The following is a 20469-nucleotide window of genomic DNA, read 5'->3' as shown; positions in this document are numbered from 1 at the left end:
CCGCCGTCTGTCTCGTCCGTCTTGTCTGGCTCTTGTCTTCTCTTGCGTGGGCGCGCACACGGGAGGCAGCTGGGGGGGGGGTGCGGACCCCGGGCCATCTCGGGCTTTCACAAGAAAGTGAGGGGTGGGGGCCGGAGCGATAGCACAGCGGGTAGGGCGTTTGCCTTGCACGCGACCTACCCGGGTTCGATCCCCGGCATCCCATATGGTCCCCCCAAGCACTGCCAGGAGTAATTCCTGAGTGCAAAGCCAGGAGTAACCCTGCTGGGTGTGACCCCAAAAAAGCAAAAAATAAATAAATAAATAAATAAATAGATAAAAAAGAAAGTGAGGGGTGCTGCCAGGGACGGTGGGGCGTGGGAGCTAGGTCAGGTGGGTGGGGGGGTCTCCACTTCACAGGGCCCCCTGGTCCGGAGCCTGCTCACCTCAGCCCAGAGCTCCCCACCCCCTCAAAGGGGAAGCAGGTAGATTTCAGATGCCGCAGCCCCGCCTCTTCCCCTGCACCCCACTTCCTCTGGCCCAGACTGACTTTCGCTTCTGCTGTCTCAGGCCTCTTCTCCGGAACAGGTAGGGCCCCCAGGGACCCAGCATCTTCACAGCTCCCCGGCTCCCCGCCGTGGCCCTTGGGGACCAGGCAGCCGCCTGGCTCCCATGGGGCCCTCACCTCCCTTCCCCGCCCCCTCCGGCCCCCATCCCCACTCCACCCCTTTCTAGGACCCTGAGCCTAGAACTTCCTAGGATGCAGTGGGACCCTGTGTGTGCTGGGCTGTTGTGTCGTCCAGACCTGTGTCCACCCCTAGCAAGATGGGAGAAGGGAGGGGGGTGGGGTGGGGGGCAGGGTGCTGGCACCTGGTTCTGGGCCTGAGCTCTGGGCCTGGCTGGCTGGCTGGAGGCACAGGGACCCTCCATTCTGGCACTAGCTTCCCATTCCTGCAGGGAAAATATTCAGAAAAGCCATCACCCCTGGAAGACTCTGTCGCCAAGAGTTTGGTAGATGGGCAGAGGGGCAGTGGAGACAGTGTCTAAGGGAGAATGGAATCAGGGGTAAACATGGCTGTTCCCTGTAGAAGTTCTGCTTCCTCTGAGGGTTTGCTAGTTTTTCATAAGAAAATGATGGGGAGGGGCTGGAGCGATAGCACAGTGGGTAGGGCATTTGCCTTGCACGCGACCGACCCGGGTTCGATTCCCAGCATCCCATATGATCCTCTGAGCACTGCCAGGGGTGACTCCTGAGTGCAGAGCCAGGAGTAACCCCGGTGTATTGCCAGGTGTGACCCAAAAAGCAAAAAAAGAAAGAAAGGAAGGAAGAAAGGAAGAAAGGAAGGAAGAAAGAAAAAAGAAAGAAAGAGAGAAAGAAAGAAAGAAAGAAAGAAAGAAAGAAAGAAAGAAAGAAAGAAAGAAAGAAAGAAAGAAAGAAAGAGAAAGAAAGAGAGAAAGAAAGAGAGAAAGAAAGAAAGAAAGAAAGAGAGAAAGGAGAGAAAGAAAGAAAATGATGGGGAGGGGCCAGAGAGATAGCACAGTGGAGAGGGCACTTGCCTTGCATGGGGCCGACCCAGGTTCCATCCCTGGCACCCCACATGGTGCCCTAGGCACTGCCAGAAATAATTCCTGAATGCAGAGCCAGGAGTAATCTCTGAACATCACGGGTGTGAACCAAAAACAACAAAAAAGTTGGGAAACTGTTGAGGACCCCTCCCCTGGTCCGGGAAGAGTTGTTGTATTAGGCTTGACATTTTAGTCATACCCGGGTGTGTCATACTTGGGTCATACCTGGGTGTGCTCAGGGCTTGCTCCTGGCTCTATGCTCAGGGATCACTCCTGGGGGGCCCAGGAAACCACCTGGGATTCCAGGGGTCAAACCGCAGTCAAAGGGCTGCAGTGATAACACAGCGGGTAGGATGTTTGCCTTGCATGCAGCCGACCTGGGTTCAATTCCCAGGAGTAATTCCTGAGTTCGGAGCCAAGAGTAACCCTTGTGCATCTCCAGGTATGACCCAAAAAGAAAAAAAAAAAAGAACAGTGGAGTCAAACCACAGTCAAGGGCAAGTGCCTACCCACTGTGCTATCTCTGGGCACAGCCCCTTTTGTATAAAGTTTATTGACATTCTCAAGTCCCTACTCTGGGCTTTGCCAGACACCAGGTCTCAGCAAAGGACTGTTATCCATCCAGCCCACGTGCCATCATCGGGCATTAGCGCTTGTTGAAATTGGAATTATTCGGGTCAGAGAGATAGAAGGGCACTGTCCTGCATGCTGGCAACATGGGTTCCATCTCTGGCATCCCATATGGCACCCAGAGCTAGGAGTTATCCCTAAGCACAAAGCCAAGAACACCCCCCAAAAAAGGGGAACTATTGAAAATCCAAGGGAGGAAGAGATTTGGGGATGGTGACAGGTGCCCTGAAAGCAGTATAGGGGTGTGGAAGGTCTTGGGCACTCTGATGGTGGTGAGGGGAAGTAACGGCATCAAAACCATAAATAAGCTGGAGTGACAGCACAGCGGGTACCTGTCTTGCAAGTGCTGATCCAGGTTTGATCCCCGGTATCTTGTATGATCTCCCACGCTCCACTGGCAGTGATGTCGAGTCTAGAGCCAGGAGAAGCCTGAACGCTGTCATTGTGGCCCCAAAACAAAGAAACAAAAAAACTCCAACTCATAAGCATTAAAACTATTATAAATATATGACCTAAATTATAATAACTATATATTTTTATTTTTTTAAAAAATGAGTGATAGCACAGCGGGTAAGGCTTTTTATTTGCCTTGCACACAGACAAGCCGGGTTCGATTCCTCCATTCCTCTCGGAGAGCCCGGCAAGCTCCCCGTGACGTATTCGAAATGCCAAAAACAGCAAGTCTCACAATAGAGACGTTACTGGTGCCCGCTCGAGCAAATAGATGTACAACGGGACAGGACAACAGTGATAGTGACAGTGACAGCCTACTTGGGCTCAATCCCATATAGTTCCCTGAGCCCTGCTAAAAGTCATCCCGGAGGGCCAGGGAGTAGCCAACCCGGGCTCAGTCCCCAGATCCCAAATGGTCCCCCAAGCACTATCAGGAATAATTCCTGAGTGCAGAGCCAGGAGTAACCCCTGAGCCATCCCCAGGTGTGGCCCCAAAGCAAACAAACAAACAAAAAGGGTGATCCCTGAATACAGGATTAAGCCCAGAGCACCAAACAGAACAAAATCATATAATATCTGAGCTATTTCGGAACCAGAGAGATAGTACAGGAGTAAAGTTTTTTTTTTTTTTTTTTGCCTGTGGCACTGCATATAGTCCCCTGAGCACAGAGCCAGGAGTAGCAAATAAATCATATCAGAACTCTTTCACTTGGTAAACTGGTCATTTTGAGTCCTCCCGTCCTCCCATGACCCATGGACACTGGCTGGTGTCACTGGAGCCCCAGGTCTCCCCACCATCGAGCACCCGGTACCCTCCATGCTTCAAGGAGAATGTCCATAGTCTTTTATTGGCTGTACATAGTTTTCTTCTTTTTAATGTGTTTTGGGGGTCACTCTTGGCAGTGCTTTGTCAGGAATTTCTCCTGGTTCTGTGCTCAGGGATCACGCCTGGCAGTGCGCGTGATTCAATCTGAGTTGGCTGCATACAAGCCAAGCACCTTGTACTGTCTCTCTAGCCCCAAAGTTTTATTTTTGTTTTCCTCATGGCTGGAGGATTGGGCCACACCCAGCAGTGCTTAAGGACTATTCTTGGCACTATTCTTGGCTCTGTGCTCAGGAATGACCGTTGGCTGTGCTCAGGGGACCATATATGGTGCCGAGGGCTCCAACGTCAATCTGGGTCACTGGGATGCAAGGCAAGCACCATTACTGCCCTGCATGTGGCCAACCCAGCTTTAACCCCTGGCACCGCATATAGTCCCCTCAGAGCTACTGGGGGGTCCCGCATGAGCATAAAGTACCTCTGGGTGTGGCGCCAACACCCGCCCCACCGAAGAAGACAGGCAAGTGCCTTACCCCTGTCCTGTCTGTCTGGCCCTGGTTGTGAATAGTTCTACCACTCCCAGGGCTGGAGCCACCTCCAGCCTTGTCTTCCACCCTGTCTGGACCCACACCATGGCTGCCTGGACCCCCGCATCCTGACGATGGCCTGGCCAGAGTCCACGGCCCCTGCAGGTCCGAGATATGGAGAGGTGAGAGTGGACGGGAGGGCCTCCCATCCCTGGGTTTAAATGCCCCTTCCATCCTCCGCCGCCACCCGACAGGACCCTGCACCCCATCTCTGACCCTTTGCCCTCGCTTTTCACTCTCTGCCTCTTTGATCTTGACTCGGATCCTGCCCCAGACTGGCCCCATCACAGGCCAACGGAGTAGCTGACACCCGCTTAGGGGCCCCGAGGCCCCCAGAGCCAATCCTTCGCCTGCAGAGGACGCGGGGAGCATGGCAGGTCCCAGAGCTGGAAGGTCTGAATGCGGAAGCCCTCGTGGAGGCGTGGCCGCCCGGGGTGAGTACGGCCCCCGCGCCTCCCCGGACGGGCCCCAGGGCGCCCCCTGCTGGTAGCTATGAGACAAACCCCCCCACCACCACCCACACACACACACACCTGCTGGGCCCCGGAAGGCTAGCTGCAGCCCCAGGAGAGGGATTTTCAGCCGAGTCCAGATTCGGAGTATCAGACAACTCACAAGTTTATTTTCATCCCATTAATTGGTGTCTATGTGAACTGCGGGGAATTCTGAATGCCTGGGGACGAACGCTTACTCTGTAGGGCCGTAGCCATAGCTCACAGGGCTGAGCACGTGGTTTGTGTAAAGGAGATTTAGATGCAATCTCTCAGACCGCCTGATACTGGCCCCCGAGCACTGCCAGGAGTGATGCGACAGGACTCCGGAGCACCGAGTTGGGTATAGCCCCAAAAGCACCATAGCACGTGTGCGCCCCTCCCGACCACCCCAAGCCCCTTCAATATGTGAATGGTAGAAATATTTTTAAAATTGGGGGGCACACTGGGAAGTGTCAAGGGGATCATGTGGTACCAGGGTTTGAACCCAGAGCTCCGGCGTGCAAAGCCTGCATCGCAGCCCTTTGAGATAAGTATACACATATATATGTATATTTTTCTTTCCCCCTTTGATCCAGAGAGATAACACAATGGGTTGAGACCATGCTTTGCATGTAGAAAGCCCAGATTTGATCTCTCACATCATGTGGGTCCCCCAAGCATAGCCAGGAGCTACTCCTGAGCACTGAGCCAGGGCATCCAGCCCTGTAATCCAGCTCCTTGGCCCCAAGGTAGGAATATTTGAGAGCTTGCCTGGGAGGGATACAGGTAGAAATGAAAAACCAGACCTGCTTTGCTCCCCATCCACCGCGGCCCCCCCTCCGCCCCCGTTTGAACGTGTGGAACAAAAACGAGTACTGCAAGAAACAAGCAATGAGGGCACCCACCACAGCCTCCTTTTTGGGGGGCTTCTGGAGGTAGCGAGGTGGCTGTCCCCAGCTTAGAGACACAGCTCAGGGGCTGGAGCCAGAGTGCAGGGGGTAGGGTACATGGGCAGCCTTGCATGCTGCCAACCTGGGTTGGATCCTCCGCATCCCATAGGGTCCCCGAGCCTGCCAGGAGTGATCCCTGAGCGCAGAGCCAGGAGTCAGCCCTGAGTACCACTCGTGTGGCCCAAAAACAAACAAAATCAAACAAAGCCTACATCTCTGTGATCAAGAGACCACAAGTTGGATCCCTGGCACCACCGCACAAACCCACATCCTTATTCATCAACCTCCAACCCCCAATTCCCACCCCAAGTCAGTGGGATTCCTAGACCTCTGGCTCATTCCAACCAAAAGTGCTGCCCAGGACATTGCCACAACCAAACCAAAAACAAAAACCTGTTGGAGGATTTTCTTTTTTCTTTTGGCTTTTTGGGTCACACCAGGCGATACTCAGGGGTTACTCCTGGCTCTGTACTCAGAAATCACTCCTGGCGGTGTTTAAGGGACCATATGGGATGCTGGTGATTGAACCCGGATTTACTGTGTGTGTGTAAAGGCAACCGTCCTCCTGGCTGCTGTTCTATCTCACAGGCCCGTGTTGGGGGATTTTCATTGGCTGATATTGGTTCATTGATATCTCTAGACCAATCACAGTGGTCAGACAGCTCTGTTCTCCAATTGGCTAAATCAGGTCCTGCAAGTTGAGCAGGGGTTTCCCAGAAGGAAATTTGGGTTGTGCAACCCTGAATAAAGGAATTGAGTGCTTGGTAAGAAAAAAGTGAATTAGGGGCCAGAGCGATAGTACAGCGGGTAGACCGTTTTTTGCCTTGCACGCCGCCGACTCGGATTCGATCCCCGGCGCCCAGTATGGTCGACTAAACACCGCTAGGAGTAATTCCTGAGTGCAGAGCCAGTAGGAACCCCTGAGTATCAATGGGTGTGACAAAAGAAGAAAAAGTGAATTAGACGAAATATCTGCATAAACTGTCTTCGGGTCTTTGCCTCCAATCCCCAGAGTTTCCTGGTCATTGGACCCCCCTCAAGGCAGGTCCTGGTGTTGAAGACAGACGGATCACCAGGGAACGTCAATACCTACGTCAACACCTACCAGATCCTGTATCTTCCTGGAGGTAACAGGCCCCCACGAGGCGCCAGCCCACAGCCAATGCACTTGCAAACCTCCTCCCCAGTACTTGCAGCGATATCTGCACCTCCTGTCTAGCCTGGACGATTGTAGGGATTTCCAGACACCAGCTCTCGCCGCCTCCTTCTGTGTTTCGTTTCGAGCATAGGTACTGTTCTACGTGGCTGTGCCAAGCCTCTCCAAGGACGTGCAGCACCTTTGGGTTTTCTTTCTTTCTTTCTTTCTTTCTTTCTTTCTTTCTTTCTTTCTTTCTTTCTTTCTTTCTTTCTTTCTTTCTTTCTTTCTTTCTTTCTTTCTTTCTTTCTTTCTTTCTTTCTTTCTTTCTCTCTCTCTTTCTGTCTGTCTGTCTTTCTTTCTTTCTTTTTTATTTTTTTTTTCTTTTTGGGTCACACTTGGCAATGCACAGGGCTTACTCCTGGCTCTGCACTCAGGAATTACTCCTGACGGTGCTCAAGGGACCATATGGGATGCTAGGAATTGAACTCGGGTTGGCCACATGCAAGGCAAACGCCCTATCCGCTGTGCTATTGCTCCAGCCCCTTTGGGTTTTATTTCAATTTCTCCCCAGCACCCACCTCTCCATCTCCTGCCCCTCAATGTCTTTGCTCCAGTCACCTCTGTTCCCTGAATACCCAAAGTATGTCCCAGCTTCAGGACCTTTTCAGTTGTTCTCCCGGCAGGAGCATCTCTCTGTAAATTAGGGATTCTGTCTCCATCCTCAGGGCTCTGTGAAAGTATAACCTTCCTTTAAAGATTATTTATTATTGGGGCCGGAGTGATAGCACAGCGGGTAGGGCGTTTGCCTTGCATGTGGCCGACCCGGGTTCGATCCCCAGCATCCCATATGGTCCCCCAAGCACCGCCAGGAGTAATTCCTGAGTGCAAAGCCAGGAGTAACCCCTGAGCATCGCTGGGTGTGACCCAAAAAAGCAAAAAAAAAATTTATTATTTATTATTTATTTTTTAATTTTGGGGGGCCACACCTGGCCGTGCTCAGGTCTTACTCTTGGCTCTGCACTTAGGAAGTACTCCTGGCAGTGCTGGTTGGCTGGAGATGGAGCCGGATCAACTGTATGCGAGGCAAATGCCCTACCCACTGTGCTCTCGCTCCAGCACCTCATAATCTTCCTTGATCACCACTGCTGAGCCCTGGCCTCTTCCCATCCGTCTGTTCCTTTTTATCTTATTTTTATTTTATTGAGTAATTAGTTAATTTTTGGTTTGGGGGCCACACTCGGCGGTGCTCAGGACTTACTCCTGGCTCTGCACTCAGGAGTTACTCCTAGCAGTGCCTGGGGGCCATATGGGATGCCGGGGATCGAAGCCAGGGTGGCCATGGGCAAGGCAAGCACTCTTCCTGCTGTATTGTCTCTCCGGCACCTTATTTCATTATTCTGTTTAGCTTTCTTGGTTTAGTTTTGTGGGGGGCCACACCCAGCAATGTTCAGGACTTACTACTGGCTCTACACTCAGGAGTCACTCCTGGTGATGCTCAGGGAACTATATTGGGATGTTGGGGATCGAACCCTGATCGGCTGGTTGCAAGGCAGATACCTTAGCCACTGTACTATCTCTCTGACCCCTCCTGTTATAGTGATCAATACAAGACACACATATATGTCAGCTGTTAGCTTATTTCTTTTATGTCTCTCCAGTAAAAGATAGATGGCAGAATGGTAGTGAATGTGTCGGCCTTTGCAGCTCTGTCTTACCTAGAGATAAGTAAGTAAGTGCCCCATAAATATTTCTGTAGTGGATCAGTACTATTTGATAGCCTAAGCAGGATGTAAGCACAAAACCAGGAGAAAAGAAGACTCCAGAGGGTGGGAATTCCCCTCATCTAAAGCTTTTCTGGGGGTCTGGAGCAATAACACAGCAAGTAGGGCATTTGCCTTGCACGCGGCTGACCCGGGTTCGATTCCCAGCATCCCATATGGTCCCCTGAGCACCGCCAGGGGTAATTCCTGAGTGCAAAGCCAGGAGTAACCCCTGGGCATCGCTAGGTGTGACCCAAAAAAAGCAAAAATAAATAAATAAATAAATAAATAAAATACAATAAAGCTTTTCTGGGAGATTGAAGGATGGGACAAGAAACACGTGGGAAAGGAGTTGCCACCCCTCAAATTTTCTTCCTTGTCCCTCCTGTCAGGTGTGTCTCTGGAATCTTCTAACCTCTGCATGCCGAGCCTGCCCCACCTCCTGGCCTTCCTCTCAGCTAGCAGGTACAGGGCACCTAGGGAAACGACTGCAGGGGTTAAAGCCCATGCCAACCTTGGTTTGATACCTGGTACCCCACGTTACTCTGAATGTCACTGGGTGTAGCCCTGGAGACCCCCAGGAAACCCCAAGGATGGCCCAGGAATGCCCCCCCCCCCCGCCCCAGCCTCACGGGGCCTTAGACTCTCACAGTGAACCCAGTCGGCTAAGAATCACAGTGAGGGGGCGGAGGGATAGCACATGGAGGAGGGCACTAGCCTTGCACATGTTTCAGTCTCCGGTACCCTCGGGCCCCACTAGGAATGATCTCTGAGCTCAGAGCCGAGAGTAACCCCTCAGCACTTTCTGGTTTGGTCTGAGTGGCTCCTGGCCGTCCTGAAGGCCCCACGGAGAAAAGGGGTCAGTGGGTTCGTTTCCTAAGATACCCCACTTTGACTGCAAGTCCCCTCTCTCTCTTCTCAGGGATGTTCTGCCCAGAACACTGCTCTTGCCCCCCAACACTCGAGAGCCTGGAAGCCAACACACAGGTAAGAGACAAGATCTCTCAGGGGGCAGAGCCAAGTTGCTCACCACCACCGGGGTCTGAGGATGCCACTTGGGGGATTGGAAAAGGGAGGGGCGGGAGAGATGCTCGGGTGGGCGTCTGAGTGCGGGGAGGGCTCGACTCCTGGGCCTCAGGTCCCATGGGCCCTCACTCAGCTCTTCCAGGAGTGAGGGTGGGAATTCAAGCTTCTGGTGGCACCCCAAAGAAAGCAGGGCTGGCCCCTCAGTCTTCTGTAGAAGGCTACTGTCCCTCTCCTGTCCTCAGAAAGGGGGTTGTCTGTGGTGAACAAGCTCTATCTGGAGGCCCACCATGAGGAGCAGGGGATAGAGCAGATGCCCCCCGAGACGCCTCCAGATGCCGCTGAAACTCCAGGTGAGAAGGGTAGGCCATGGGGCCGCTGTGGGGGGGCATGTGGACACCACTCAGTGGTCCTGAGCCTCTCCTCACATCTAGCCCCCAGGTACCCCACCCCTCATCGAGTCTCCTGGGTGGAAGATCTGCTCAGCCCGGAACTGCACCCTGCTGGCGCTGGGCTGCCCTGCCTGGCAGAGGAGAAGGAGGAGAAGGAGGACTTCAAGGAGGAGAGAGGCTCTGAGGATGTGCTCACCCGTCACATCCGGGCTCTGCTCAGGGCCCGGAGCAACTACGTGGCCAGGCAGTTCCGTGGCTTTCGGGCGCGCCTGACCTCAGACGCTGTGGGCCCCCACAGGCCTGGCGACCCGGCTACAGAATTGCTACAGGACATGCGGCACCTCCTGACCGACCTGCAGGATCACTTGGCCAAGGACCTGGATGTCAAGGCTGTGTTTGGGAGCAAGGGGCCTAGGTTCACCCAGAAGGAAGAGGACTTTGGTAATGAGGGGCACTGGGAAGCAATTTAGGGTTATTCCATGAACCAAATTCCCATGGGCTTGCATTGACTATCTTTCTCCCCATGTGTATGTTGACAGCCAACTTTTCCCCATTTGCGTGCACACCTTTTCTGGTTTTTTTTTGTTGTTGTTTTTTGTTTTGTTTTGTTTTTTGTTTGTTTTTCTTTTGGGGTCACATCCGGTGATGCTCAAGGGTTACTCCTGGCTCTGCACTCAGGAATTACTCCTGGCGGTGCTCAGGGGATCATACGGGATGCTGGGAATCGAACCCAGGTCGGCTGCATGCAAGGCAGACGCCCTACCCGCTGTGCTATTGCTCCAGCCCCTTGTTTTGTTTTTTTTAGGGAGGGGCACACCTGTCATGCTAAGGGCTACTCTTGTCTCAGTGTTCAAGGTCACTCCCTGGGGTGCTGGTAGGACTAGCTGTGACCGTGTTCATGTTGGGCAATCACTGTTTGTTTTTTTTTTCTTTTTTGGGTCACACATGGCAATGCTCAAGAGTTCCTCCTGCCTCTGCACTCAGGAATTACTCCTAGCAATGCTCCGGGGACCATATGGGATGCTAGGGGTTGAACCCGGGTTGTCTGCGTGCAAGGCAAATGCCCCACTCATTTTACTATTGCTCCAGCCCTGGGCGATCTCTTTGGCCCACAAATTTCCTATTCTACTCACACCATTTTTCTTTTCTTTTTTCCCTTTTTTTTTCTTTTTCTTTTGCTTTTTGGGTCATACCCGGCAGTGCTCAGGGGTTCCTCCTCTCTTGGTTTTGCACTCAGGAATTACTTTTGGCGGTATCAGGGAACCACATGGGATGCCAGGGATCGAACCCAGGTCAACTGTGTGCAAGGCCAATGCCCTACCCAGATCGCTCGGGCCCCTCACACCATTTTCTACCGCTTTTATCTTTACTATTTTTTTTTTTTTTTTGCTCAGGGTTCACTCCTGGCTCTGTGCTCAAGGAACATTTCTGGTGGGGCTCAGGGGAATATATGCAGTGCTAGGGATGATACCCCAGCCATCCACATGCGAGGCTTGTACTACCTCTCCGACCCCCATTAGACCTTCCTGTAACCTGCTTGTGCCGTACATGTTATACCTGTGCTCTCCTGCTCCATCTCACCGTGGGTGACAGCCACAGTCCCCAGCCCCCACGTGTTCCCCCACCGCTTAGGAGAGGTGGGAACAGGGGGTGCCAGAGCAGGAGGGCACAAATCGACCTTGCTGCCTGTTCCCTCCCCCACGCAGATTCCGCGGTGGAGGAGGCCTTGTGCTGGGCGGTGTTGGTCCCGCTGAAGCCCGCCCTGTGGATGCGACTCCGCACCCTCCGCGCCTCGCAACTGAGGCACCTGCAGAGGCGACAGGTAGCGCTGCGGGCGGGGGCGGGGCCAGAGCGGCAGGGCCCCGCCTCCGCCCTGCGGAGCCGCATCCACGCGCGCCTCGCGTACCTCCACGACGCCTGCTCCCCTCGCCGCAAGGTGGCGCTCCTGCTGGCGATCTGTAGGGACATTTACGCAGGCCTGGCTGGCAGCGAGAACCAAGGTACGGTGTCTGCTGGGACGTGGAGTGGGAGGCACACAGCCAGGAGGGAGTCCCCGGCACCGCTGGGCGTGGCCCCCAAACAAAGGAGTGGAGAAGCGCACAGGGCGCTTGCCTTGCACGCAATGCCCCACCCTCCAGAAGAGACCCCCCCCCCCAACCACACCTGTGTGGCCCCAAACCTGTCAACCAAACCAACAACCAAAAAGCAAAAGTAGAGTTGGGGGAGTCAAAGAGGTAAGCTCCTCCAAAGCCAGTAGGCGCTTACTTTGCATGTGGCTGACCCGGGTTTGATCCCCTGCACCCGGTATGGTCCCCTGAGCATATCAGGAGTGATCCTCTGAGCACCTCCGGGTGAGCCCTCACCTCCCCTGAAAAAACAAACAAACAAAAAAAACCCGCCAAAAAGCAACCACACTGAAACAAACAAAAAGAAGTTGAGTTTGTGTGATTCCAAAACAAAACAGAACAAAACAAACAAAAAAGTGACTTGAGGGGCTGGTAGGGTGTTTGCTTTGCACGCGGCTGACGCTGGTTCGATTCCCAGCATCCCATATGGTCCCCTGAGCACCGCCAGGGGTAATTCCTGAGTGCAGAGCCAGGAGTGACCCTTTTGCATCTCCGGGTGTGACTCAAAGGGAAAAAAGTGACTTGAAGGTTATGGGGGCAGATAGGAGGTACCTGCTTGTAATGAGAAGTGGGGGGGGAAGATATTTCTGATGTGCTAAACCAACCTTTGGAGGTAAATTTAGCAGCATGGCTTATTTGGCCATTGCTGTCAGTCACCTTCAGACAACTTTTCAAAAGGGTGTGGGGAGGGATGGGAAGGCACTTGCCTTGCACCAGCAGCAGGGTCCAGTCTCTGGCATCCCATATCCCCACATCCCTGATCTCCTCAAGGAGTGATTCCTGAGTGCAGAGCCAGGAGTAACCCCTAAGCATGGCAGGGTGACACCCCTTCCCAAAAAAAGAGAGGGGTGCAGGCTTAGATCAAACGGAACGGCAGGGTGACACCCCTTCCCAAAAAAGAGAGGGGTGCAGGCTTAGATCAAACGGAACGTGTCTGCACGCCCCCACCCCCTCAGCCTGTCCTTGGCTTCCCTAGAACCCCTGGGGGCTGACGCCTTCCTGCCCGCACTGACGGAGGAACTAATCTGGAGCCCCAACATCGGGGAGACACAGCTGGACGTGGAGTTTCTAATGGAGCTCTTGGATCCAGATGAGCTACGGGGAGAGGGTGAGACCCCACCCCCATCCAGAGACACCCCCACTCCCAGATTCAACCCCAGGCCCCCAACTGCTCTGGGACTTTGGCTGATGTCGCCTCATTACTCTTAGCCGGCTACTACCTGACCACATGGTTTGGGGCACTGCACCATATTGCCCACTACGAGCCGGAGGGACCCCGTTCGCCCCAGGGACTCAGCAGTGAGGCCCGCGCGTCCCTGCGCCAGTGGCACCGCCGACGCACCCTGCACAGAGCGGGCCAGGCCGAAGACCAGGTGACCGCTCATCCCCGCTGGGTGGAGGAACCGCCCGCTGTCCCCTTCCCTTTCTGAACCAGCCTCTCCTCCTTACAGGACGCGCTGACCTTTGAGGAGCCATGGGCCATAGAGACAGTGCCCAGCGACCAGTGATGACCGGGGCTTTGAGGCCTCTGCTCCTCAAGCAGATTGCAGGGACCACTGGGGCCAGCAAAGACCCTGTGTGGCGTAGAGAGCCCACCTGTTGGCCTTTGCCCGACGGTTACCGGTCCCTGGGGTGCCCCTCTCAGCTGTCTGCACTGCTGCTTCCTTCCTTTCTCGGCGAAGTCACCTTCCCAGGGAGACCGTCCCGGGCACCCCTTTCTGGAGCCTGCTGCGTCTAGCTTTACCTTCTCATGCCTGGCAGAATAATCCCACCCCAGGGTCAGAGCGATAGAACAGCAGGTAAGGGTGCTAGCCTTGCATGCTGAGACCCCGGTTTGATCCCCAATATCCCATACCGTCCCCTGAGCACTTCCAGGAGTGATTCCTGAATGTAGAACCAGGACTAACCCTTGAGCATATCCAGGTGTGGCCAAAAAACAAAACAAAACAAAACCCAACCAAAAAATACCATCAGTGGGGCTGGAGTGATAGCACGGTGGGTAGGCGTTTGCCTTGCATGCAGCCAACCTGGGTTTGATTCCCAGCATCCCATATGGTCCCCTGAGCACCGCCAGGAGTAACTCCTGAGTGCAAAGCCAGGAGTAACCCCTGTGCATTGCCAGGTGTGGCCCAAAACCAAACAAACAAATGAAAAATACCATCAGTTCTTCCCCTTGGCAACCACCCTAGCAACAGACTGGGGTGGGGGGACACTTTGGGAGAAGTGTGAGAAAGCCAACTGGAACAAAGAAAGGGCACATGAGTGCTACCCATGCCCACGTGTTGCCCAGTTGCCCAAGCACGTGTTGCTGCATCTCCTCCTTGAGATGGGTGATGTGTGCTTTCATACTTTCCTGCTTTCCTGCTGGGGTGTATACTGGAGTCCCTCCACTCTGAGAAGCCCCCGTTCTCTCCTGAGCATGTATCTTACCTTTCTGGCCTCCATTCCCCAATAAACTTGCCAGACCTCCCGCTCCTTTTTCATCCTGTAGACCGGAAAACTCCCCATTTCCCCTCCAGCGGCCCTGACAACCACACTTCTTTCTCTTCTGGTGGTTTGGACTGTTCTACAGAACACATGGTAACGGCATTGGATTATTTGCTTCTTTGTGGCTTTTTGGAGGGGAAACCATAGCCCCCCCCCCCATGTTTTTCTGAAAACCCAGGCAATGCCCAGCAATTCTGGCCAGTGGAGCAATGCAAGGGGCCATGGTATGAGGGTGGAGGGTGTGTTTGAGGTGGGGGAGGGTTATGGGGGCGAGGTGATGTGGGGATTACCTAGGTGACCCAGGCTGACCTCCAGAGGCCTCCAGAGTGGCCCCCAAAGTTGTTCTGGGGACCACACGGTGCTGAAGATCTAAAGGCACATTCACACTCTCCCTGCAACCCACTTGCCTTTGGGAGAACTAACTGACTCTTCCTCAGCTCCCCAAGGACCTTCTTCCTCCAAGCCCACCACTACTGGGGACACAGCAGGATTCCCTTTCTCATAGAGTGTACCCCATAGGCCTATGGGGGACACTCACCCTTAATCACCTGTTGCACACTGCAGTTGTGGCCAGTTCTGCAACAGATGCAAGTAAATGGACTCGATGAGGTCTGGGGTATATGCAGACCTTTCCTTTTTTTTTTTTTCTTTTTGGGTCACACCTGGAGATGCACAGGGGTTACTCCTGGCTCTGCACTCAGGAATTACTCCTGGCGGTGCTCAGGGGACCATATGGGATGCAGGGAATCGAACCCAGGTCGGCCGCGTGCAAGGCAAACGTCTTACCCGCCGTGCTATCACTGTAGCCTGTATGCAGACCTTTTCCACATCCCACCTTCTCTGATGGTAACAGGAGGCAATGGAGTGTGCCGTGACTCTGTGTTTCTTTTAGGAATCAAATGTTGTCTTTTAAAGACTAGAGTGATAGTACGGTGGGTTGGGCATACAGATGACCTGGGTCTGATTCCAGGCGTCCCACTGTAGTCCCCTGAGCAGCGCCAGGAGTAATTCCTGATTGCAGAGGCAGGAGTAACCCCTGAGCACTGGCGGGTGTGGCCAAAAAACAAAAACAAAAAAATGGGGCTGGAGCAATAGCACAGCGGGTAGGGCGTTTGCCTTACACGTGGCTAACCCGGGTTCGATTCCCAGCATCCCATATGGTTCCCCGAGCACTGCCAGGAGTAATTCCTGAGTGCAGAGCCGGGAGTAACCCCTGTGCATTGCTGGGTGTGACCCAAAACCAACAACAACAAAAAAGTTTTGTGTTTTATTATTTTTTGAAATTATGGACGGGAGCAATAGCACAGTAGTAGGTCGGGCGTTTGCCTTGCACGCTGGTGACCCAGGTTTGATTCCTCTGTCCCTCTCGGAGAGCCGGCAAGCTACCGAGAGTATCCCACCCGCACAGCAGAGCCTGGCAAGCTACCCATGTGTATTGGATATGCCAAAAATAGTAACAATAAGTCTCTCAATGGTGCCCGCTCAAACAAATTGATGAGCAACAGGATGACCCCACCTAGGTAGTTGCTACCCTCAATGCTTGGAGTTTGGGCTCTGGACTAAGGCTGTGAGATGGAGCACAGAGAGACGAACATGAGGGACAGGAGGAATATGGGAGTCAGTAGGTGAGGGTGGAAGGAGATAAGGGAGACAAGATTGGAATGAACTGCGACTGATCACCAACCAGCCTGGTGGCCCTGTTCCCTCTTTCATGTGTCTGTTGGTGGCGGCTGCAGGCGGGGAGGGGGAAGTGGCTCATGACCACCTAACACACGCAGTGGGAAAGAGCCCACGTCACTCACTCATTTTTTGAACACACACACACACACACACACAGAGAAACATAAGACCAATAGGGCTGAGAAAAAAATAAAGAAAAAGCTTTAGGACGTTACGTTTGGGTTATATTTGCAAGGACACCAAAACAACAAAGCAAAGCAAAGCTAAATTTGAGAGAAGTTTCTTTGCATCCAAAAATACAATCAAAGACAGATATCCAGAATGTTAGAATCCCTTAAACTCAAAGGCAAAACCCCCAGTCTTTTAAGAGAGCAAAGGATTTCAAGAGAGCTGTGGGGAGCAAGGCAGACAAAGGGCTGAAGGTAAATATCATCTTGGGAAAGATATATCCAAAGCCACCTCAGGCGATTAAACACACACACACACACACACACACACACACACACACAAACACGAGAGAGAGATTAAATACACCCATTGGATAAGCCTGTTCGGCTTATTTATTCTTGATCACCTACCCCTGAGTCACTGGTGAGAATGCTTCCTGGCCTTCTGGCCTTGGAGAGTTCACCCTGAGACATAGGTAGCGCCCCTTATCAGCACCTCCTTTCACTGAGTAGGGGCCCTGCCCAGAGCTGGATTAGGAAGTGGCTTGATTTGGACCTCCACCATCTAGCTCCAGAGTATGGCTTCCAACTTCTCAGGCACGTTACCCGTTCACATGGGAGAGGTCCCAAGTCCCCCCGCCCCCAGCTTCCAGGGCCTCGTTAGTTAGGTCAACCTCATTCATGGCTCTGTCCTTGGGGCCTATGCAGGACCAGGCATGGAAGAGCGTGGATGCCATGAGTAGCCCAGGTAATGCCTCTGCGGGGGTGCTGGTGCTTGCCTTACATGCAGCTGACCAATATTTGACCCCCAGCATCCTTTATGGTCCCCTGAGCACAGACCCAGGAGGGCCCCTGAACATTGCTGGGTGTGACCCAAAAACCAAAATAATGAAAACAAAGAAGTTGAAGGTAATGGAGTTGGAGAGATAGTGCAGCGGGTAAGGTGCTTGCTTGCCTTGCACACGGCCAGGCTGGGTTCAATAGTGGGCGCCTCATATGGTCCCCCTATACCTCAGGGATGAGCTCTGAGCACAAAGCCAGGTGTAAGCCCTGAACTCTGCTTGGTGTGCCCCAAACACAAAAGAAAAGTTAAGGGTTAGGGTCCAAAGGCTAGCCCAAGCAGTTAGGCACTTGCTTTGCTTGTTGTGGTGGCCCTGACCCTGATTTGAATCCCAGAGCCCACCCCCTACTCCACCCCACCAGCACCTCATATGGTCCCCTGAGCCTCACCAAGAGTCAAGAATCACTTCTGAGTTTAGAGTCAGGAATAGCTCCTCAGGGTCCCCTGCCCCTGCAAACAGTTTGTACTGGTCTACAAAAATAGTTTACTGTGTGTGGGGTACTGGTGGAGGGAGTGGTGTGGGACTATCGCATGAGAGTGCATTAAGTCCTATTATTAACAATATTGTTAATATTGTCACACACACTCACACTCGCTCTCACACACTTACATTCTCACTCACATTCGTGCATATTCATATACCACTCACATGCACCCATACACTCACTCTCACACTCATACTCACACTCACACACTCAGACTCATACATATTCATATACACATTTTCAGACACATTGACACACTCACATGCTCACACTCACATTCAAACACATACATATTTATACACATGCTCACACACTCAATCTCACATGCTCACACACACTCAAGCACTCATATATATGCTCACACACATGTTCACACACACAAACACATAGTCATACACATGCTGTCATACTCTCACACATTCACACACACACATACTGACACACTCATGTAGACTCCTCCCAGGCTCACACACTCTCATAAACATACATATAAATATGATAGACCCATGGTCAATAAGATAAATATAAATGCAATAAATGCAATGTAGACTAGAAATCCTTTAAATTGACCTAAAACATTTAAAAACTAATGTAGTGCTTTTGAGCTAGTGGGAAATAGGTACTTTAACATCGTAATGCTGGAATCGAAATGTCACAGATGGACTCTTACAAAATGCTGTGTACTAGCTGGTACTTATTTTAGCAATGACAAAAAGATGACTAAAAATCCTATCTGTTTAGGAGATATTACAATGGAGATTACAAAATGTTTGAGTTGTACAGTGCAGCTAAATCAGTATGGAGAGCGAACTTTATAGCTTCAAAAGTTTCTATTAGCAGACTGGAGAGATAGCACAGCGGGTAGGGCACGCGGCTGACCCGGGTTCTATTCTCAGCATCCCATATGGTCCCCCAAGCACCGCTAGAAGTAATTCCTGAATGCAAAACCAGGAGTAACCCCTAAGCATTGCCAGGTGTGACACAAAAAGCCAAAAAAAAAAAAAAGCTTCTATTAGGGGGCCCAGAGAGATAGTACAGTGGGCAGAGTGCTTGTACTGCACAAAGCTGACTGGAATAAGCCCTGAGCACAGCCAGGAGTGGCATGCATGTGTGTGTGTGTGTGTGTGTGTGCGCGCGCACACACATACACACACACACACTAAAAACAAAAGCCAGGGCTAGAGTGATAGCACAGCGGGTAGGGCGTTTGCCTTGCATGTGGTCAACCCAGGTTCGATTCCCAATATCCCATATTCCCTCAAGCACTGCCAGGAGTAATTCCTGAATATAGGGCCAGGAGTAACCCCTGTGTATCACCGGGTGTGACCCCAAAAGCAAAATAATAATAATAATAATAATAACAATAATAAAAACAAGCCAATCAAAATGGGTACAAAGATAGTACAGCAGGTAGGGCACTTGCCTTGCATGCAGCCCTTCACTTGTATCACTTGTCATCCCGTTGCTCATCAGTTTGCTCGAGCGGGCGCCAGTAACATCTCTATCCGTCCCTGTCATATGCTAGTGTGACAGCACGTGACAATGGCATCTGCTCGCTCCAGGAATATGAAGCGCCTCAAACCGTTCATTCAGGGTCTTGACAAAGAAGTCTGACTATCTCATAGGTGGGTGGCCATGCATTCTTTTGATGTCCTATGGAATCCAGTCATTACTGCTCAGTGGCAGTAACTGGGGGTGGCTTTGCACACTGCATGCAGCCCACCTGGTTTAATCTCCAGCTCCCATAGGGATCTCTGAGGAGCAATACCAGGAGTCATTCCTGAGCACAGAGCCAGGAGTAACTCCTGAGCACCGCCAGGTGTGGGCTCTCCCAAGAAAAAACAAAACAAAAGAGTGCTGTCCCCAGCTGCCTTATTTGCTGAAATCGATGGTGCTGTGTCTGACTGAGCCGTGGCAGGGCGCCCACATTATAATAATGCTCGTGTTGGACTCAAATAGCAGGACAGGTGGGGGTGAGCACGAACCACTAAGACAGAGCTTCGGGAGACCAGCTCGCTGGTGGGCAGCTTGACATGGCTGCAGGCAGGCAGGAGCTGTCCTCCGTGAAGAAGGCTTCAGACCCTTGGGAGTGGAGATGCAGAAGGCACCTGGTCTCGCCCAATCCCATGGCCTATCTTAGCCCCTTACTTCAGAGATGTGTGCTCGGGCATGGACTGGAGCAATAGCACAGCAGGTAGGGCGTTTGCCTTGCACGCGGTGGACCCGGGTTCGATTCCTTCATCCCTTTTGGAGAGCCTGGCAAGCTACCGAGAGTATCCCACCCGCACGGCAGAGCCTGGCAAGCTACCTGTGGCGTATTCGATATGCCAAAAATAGTAACAAGTCTCACAATGGAGATGTTACTGGTGCCTGCTCGAGCAAATCGAACAACCTGGACGACAATGCAGTGCAGTGCAATGCACGGGCACGCCTGGTGATTTGATGGGGCCAGGGCCTCTCCTGCCAGGAGTTTATCAGTCCTTTCCTTGCTGTTTTTGGAACACTAGCTTATCAAAGTCTTTGCAAACCAAACTTTTGGATTGCAGTTTGACAGTTTGGGATTGATCAATCCCTCTCTTGCCCTCACCTTTGCTCTGTGGGTGCTGCTGTCAGTGGGATCCTCTTTTTCTTTCTTACTTTTGTTTGGTTTTTAGGTCGCACCTAGTGGTGCTCAGGGCTTAACTCTTGACTCAGTACTCAGGAATCACTCCTGGCTTGGGGGACCATATGGAGTCCAGGGATGAAACCCAGATCAGTGTGCAAGTGTGTCTACTGGGGACAGGAGGCGCTGGTTAGATGGTACAGTGGGAAGTGGGGGGAATGGTGCTTGCCTCACATACAACTGACCCCAGTTCAATTCCCAGCACCACCACGAGTGACCCCTCCCCCCAAGCATAGAGCTGGGAGTG

General features: G+C 52.5%; 1 protein-coding gene across 1 annotated transcript; it reads left to right on the top strand.

Moving 5' to 3' along the window:
- Positions 1-6624: 6624 nt before the first annotated feature.
- RINL (Ras and Rab interactor like) lies at positions 6625-13408 on the top strand. Its single transcript, XM_055146424.1, has 9 exons — positions 6625-6750; positions 8752-8824; positions 9282-9380; positions 9632-9735; positions 9817-10215; positions 11481-11774; positions 12877-13008; positions 13110-13273; positions 13352-13408. The coding sequence occupies exons 2-9, from the start codon at positions 8781-8783 to the stop codon at positions 13406-13408; spliced, it is 1293 nt and encodes a 430-aa protein (XP_055002399.1). The 5' UTR covers positions 6625-6750; positions 8752-8780.
- Positions 13409-20469: the final 7061 nt, after the last annotated feature.

Source organism: Sorex araneus, chromosome 8, assembly GCF_027595985.1.
Source record: "Sorex araneus isolate mSorAra2 chromosome 8, mSorAra2.pri, whole genome shotgun sequence".
Lineage (NCBI taxonomy): Eukaryota > Metazoa > Chordata > Mammalia > Eulipotyphla > Soricidae > Sorex > Sorex araneus.
This window is presented reverse-complemented; position numbering and strand designations above follow the sequence as displayed.

Bases quoted from the DNA above. Each gene is read 5' to 3' on its own strand.
- RINL (XM_055146424.1), top strand. From the start codon at position 8,781: ATGCCGAGCCTGCCCCACCTCCTGGCCTTCCTCTCAGCTAGCAG. The intron at 8,825-9,281 runs GTACAGGGCACC...CTCTCTTCTCAG, and splicing joins GCCTTCCTCTCAGCTAGCAG to GGATGTTCTGCCCAGAACAC. The intron at 10,216-11,480 runs GTAATGAGGGGC...TCCCCCACGCAG, and splicing joins CCAGAAGGAAGAGGACTTTG to ATTCCGCGGTGGAGGAGGCC.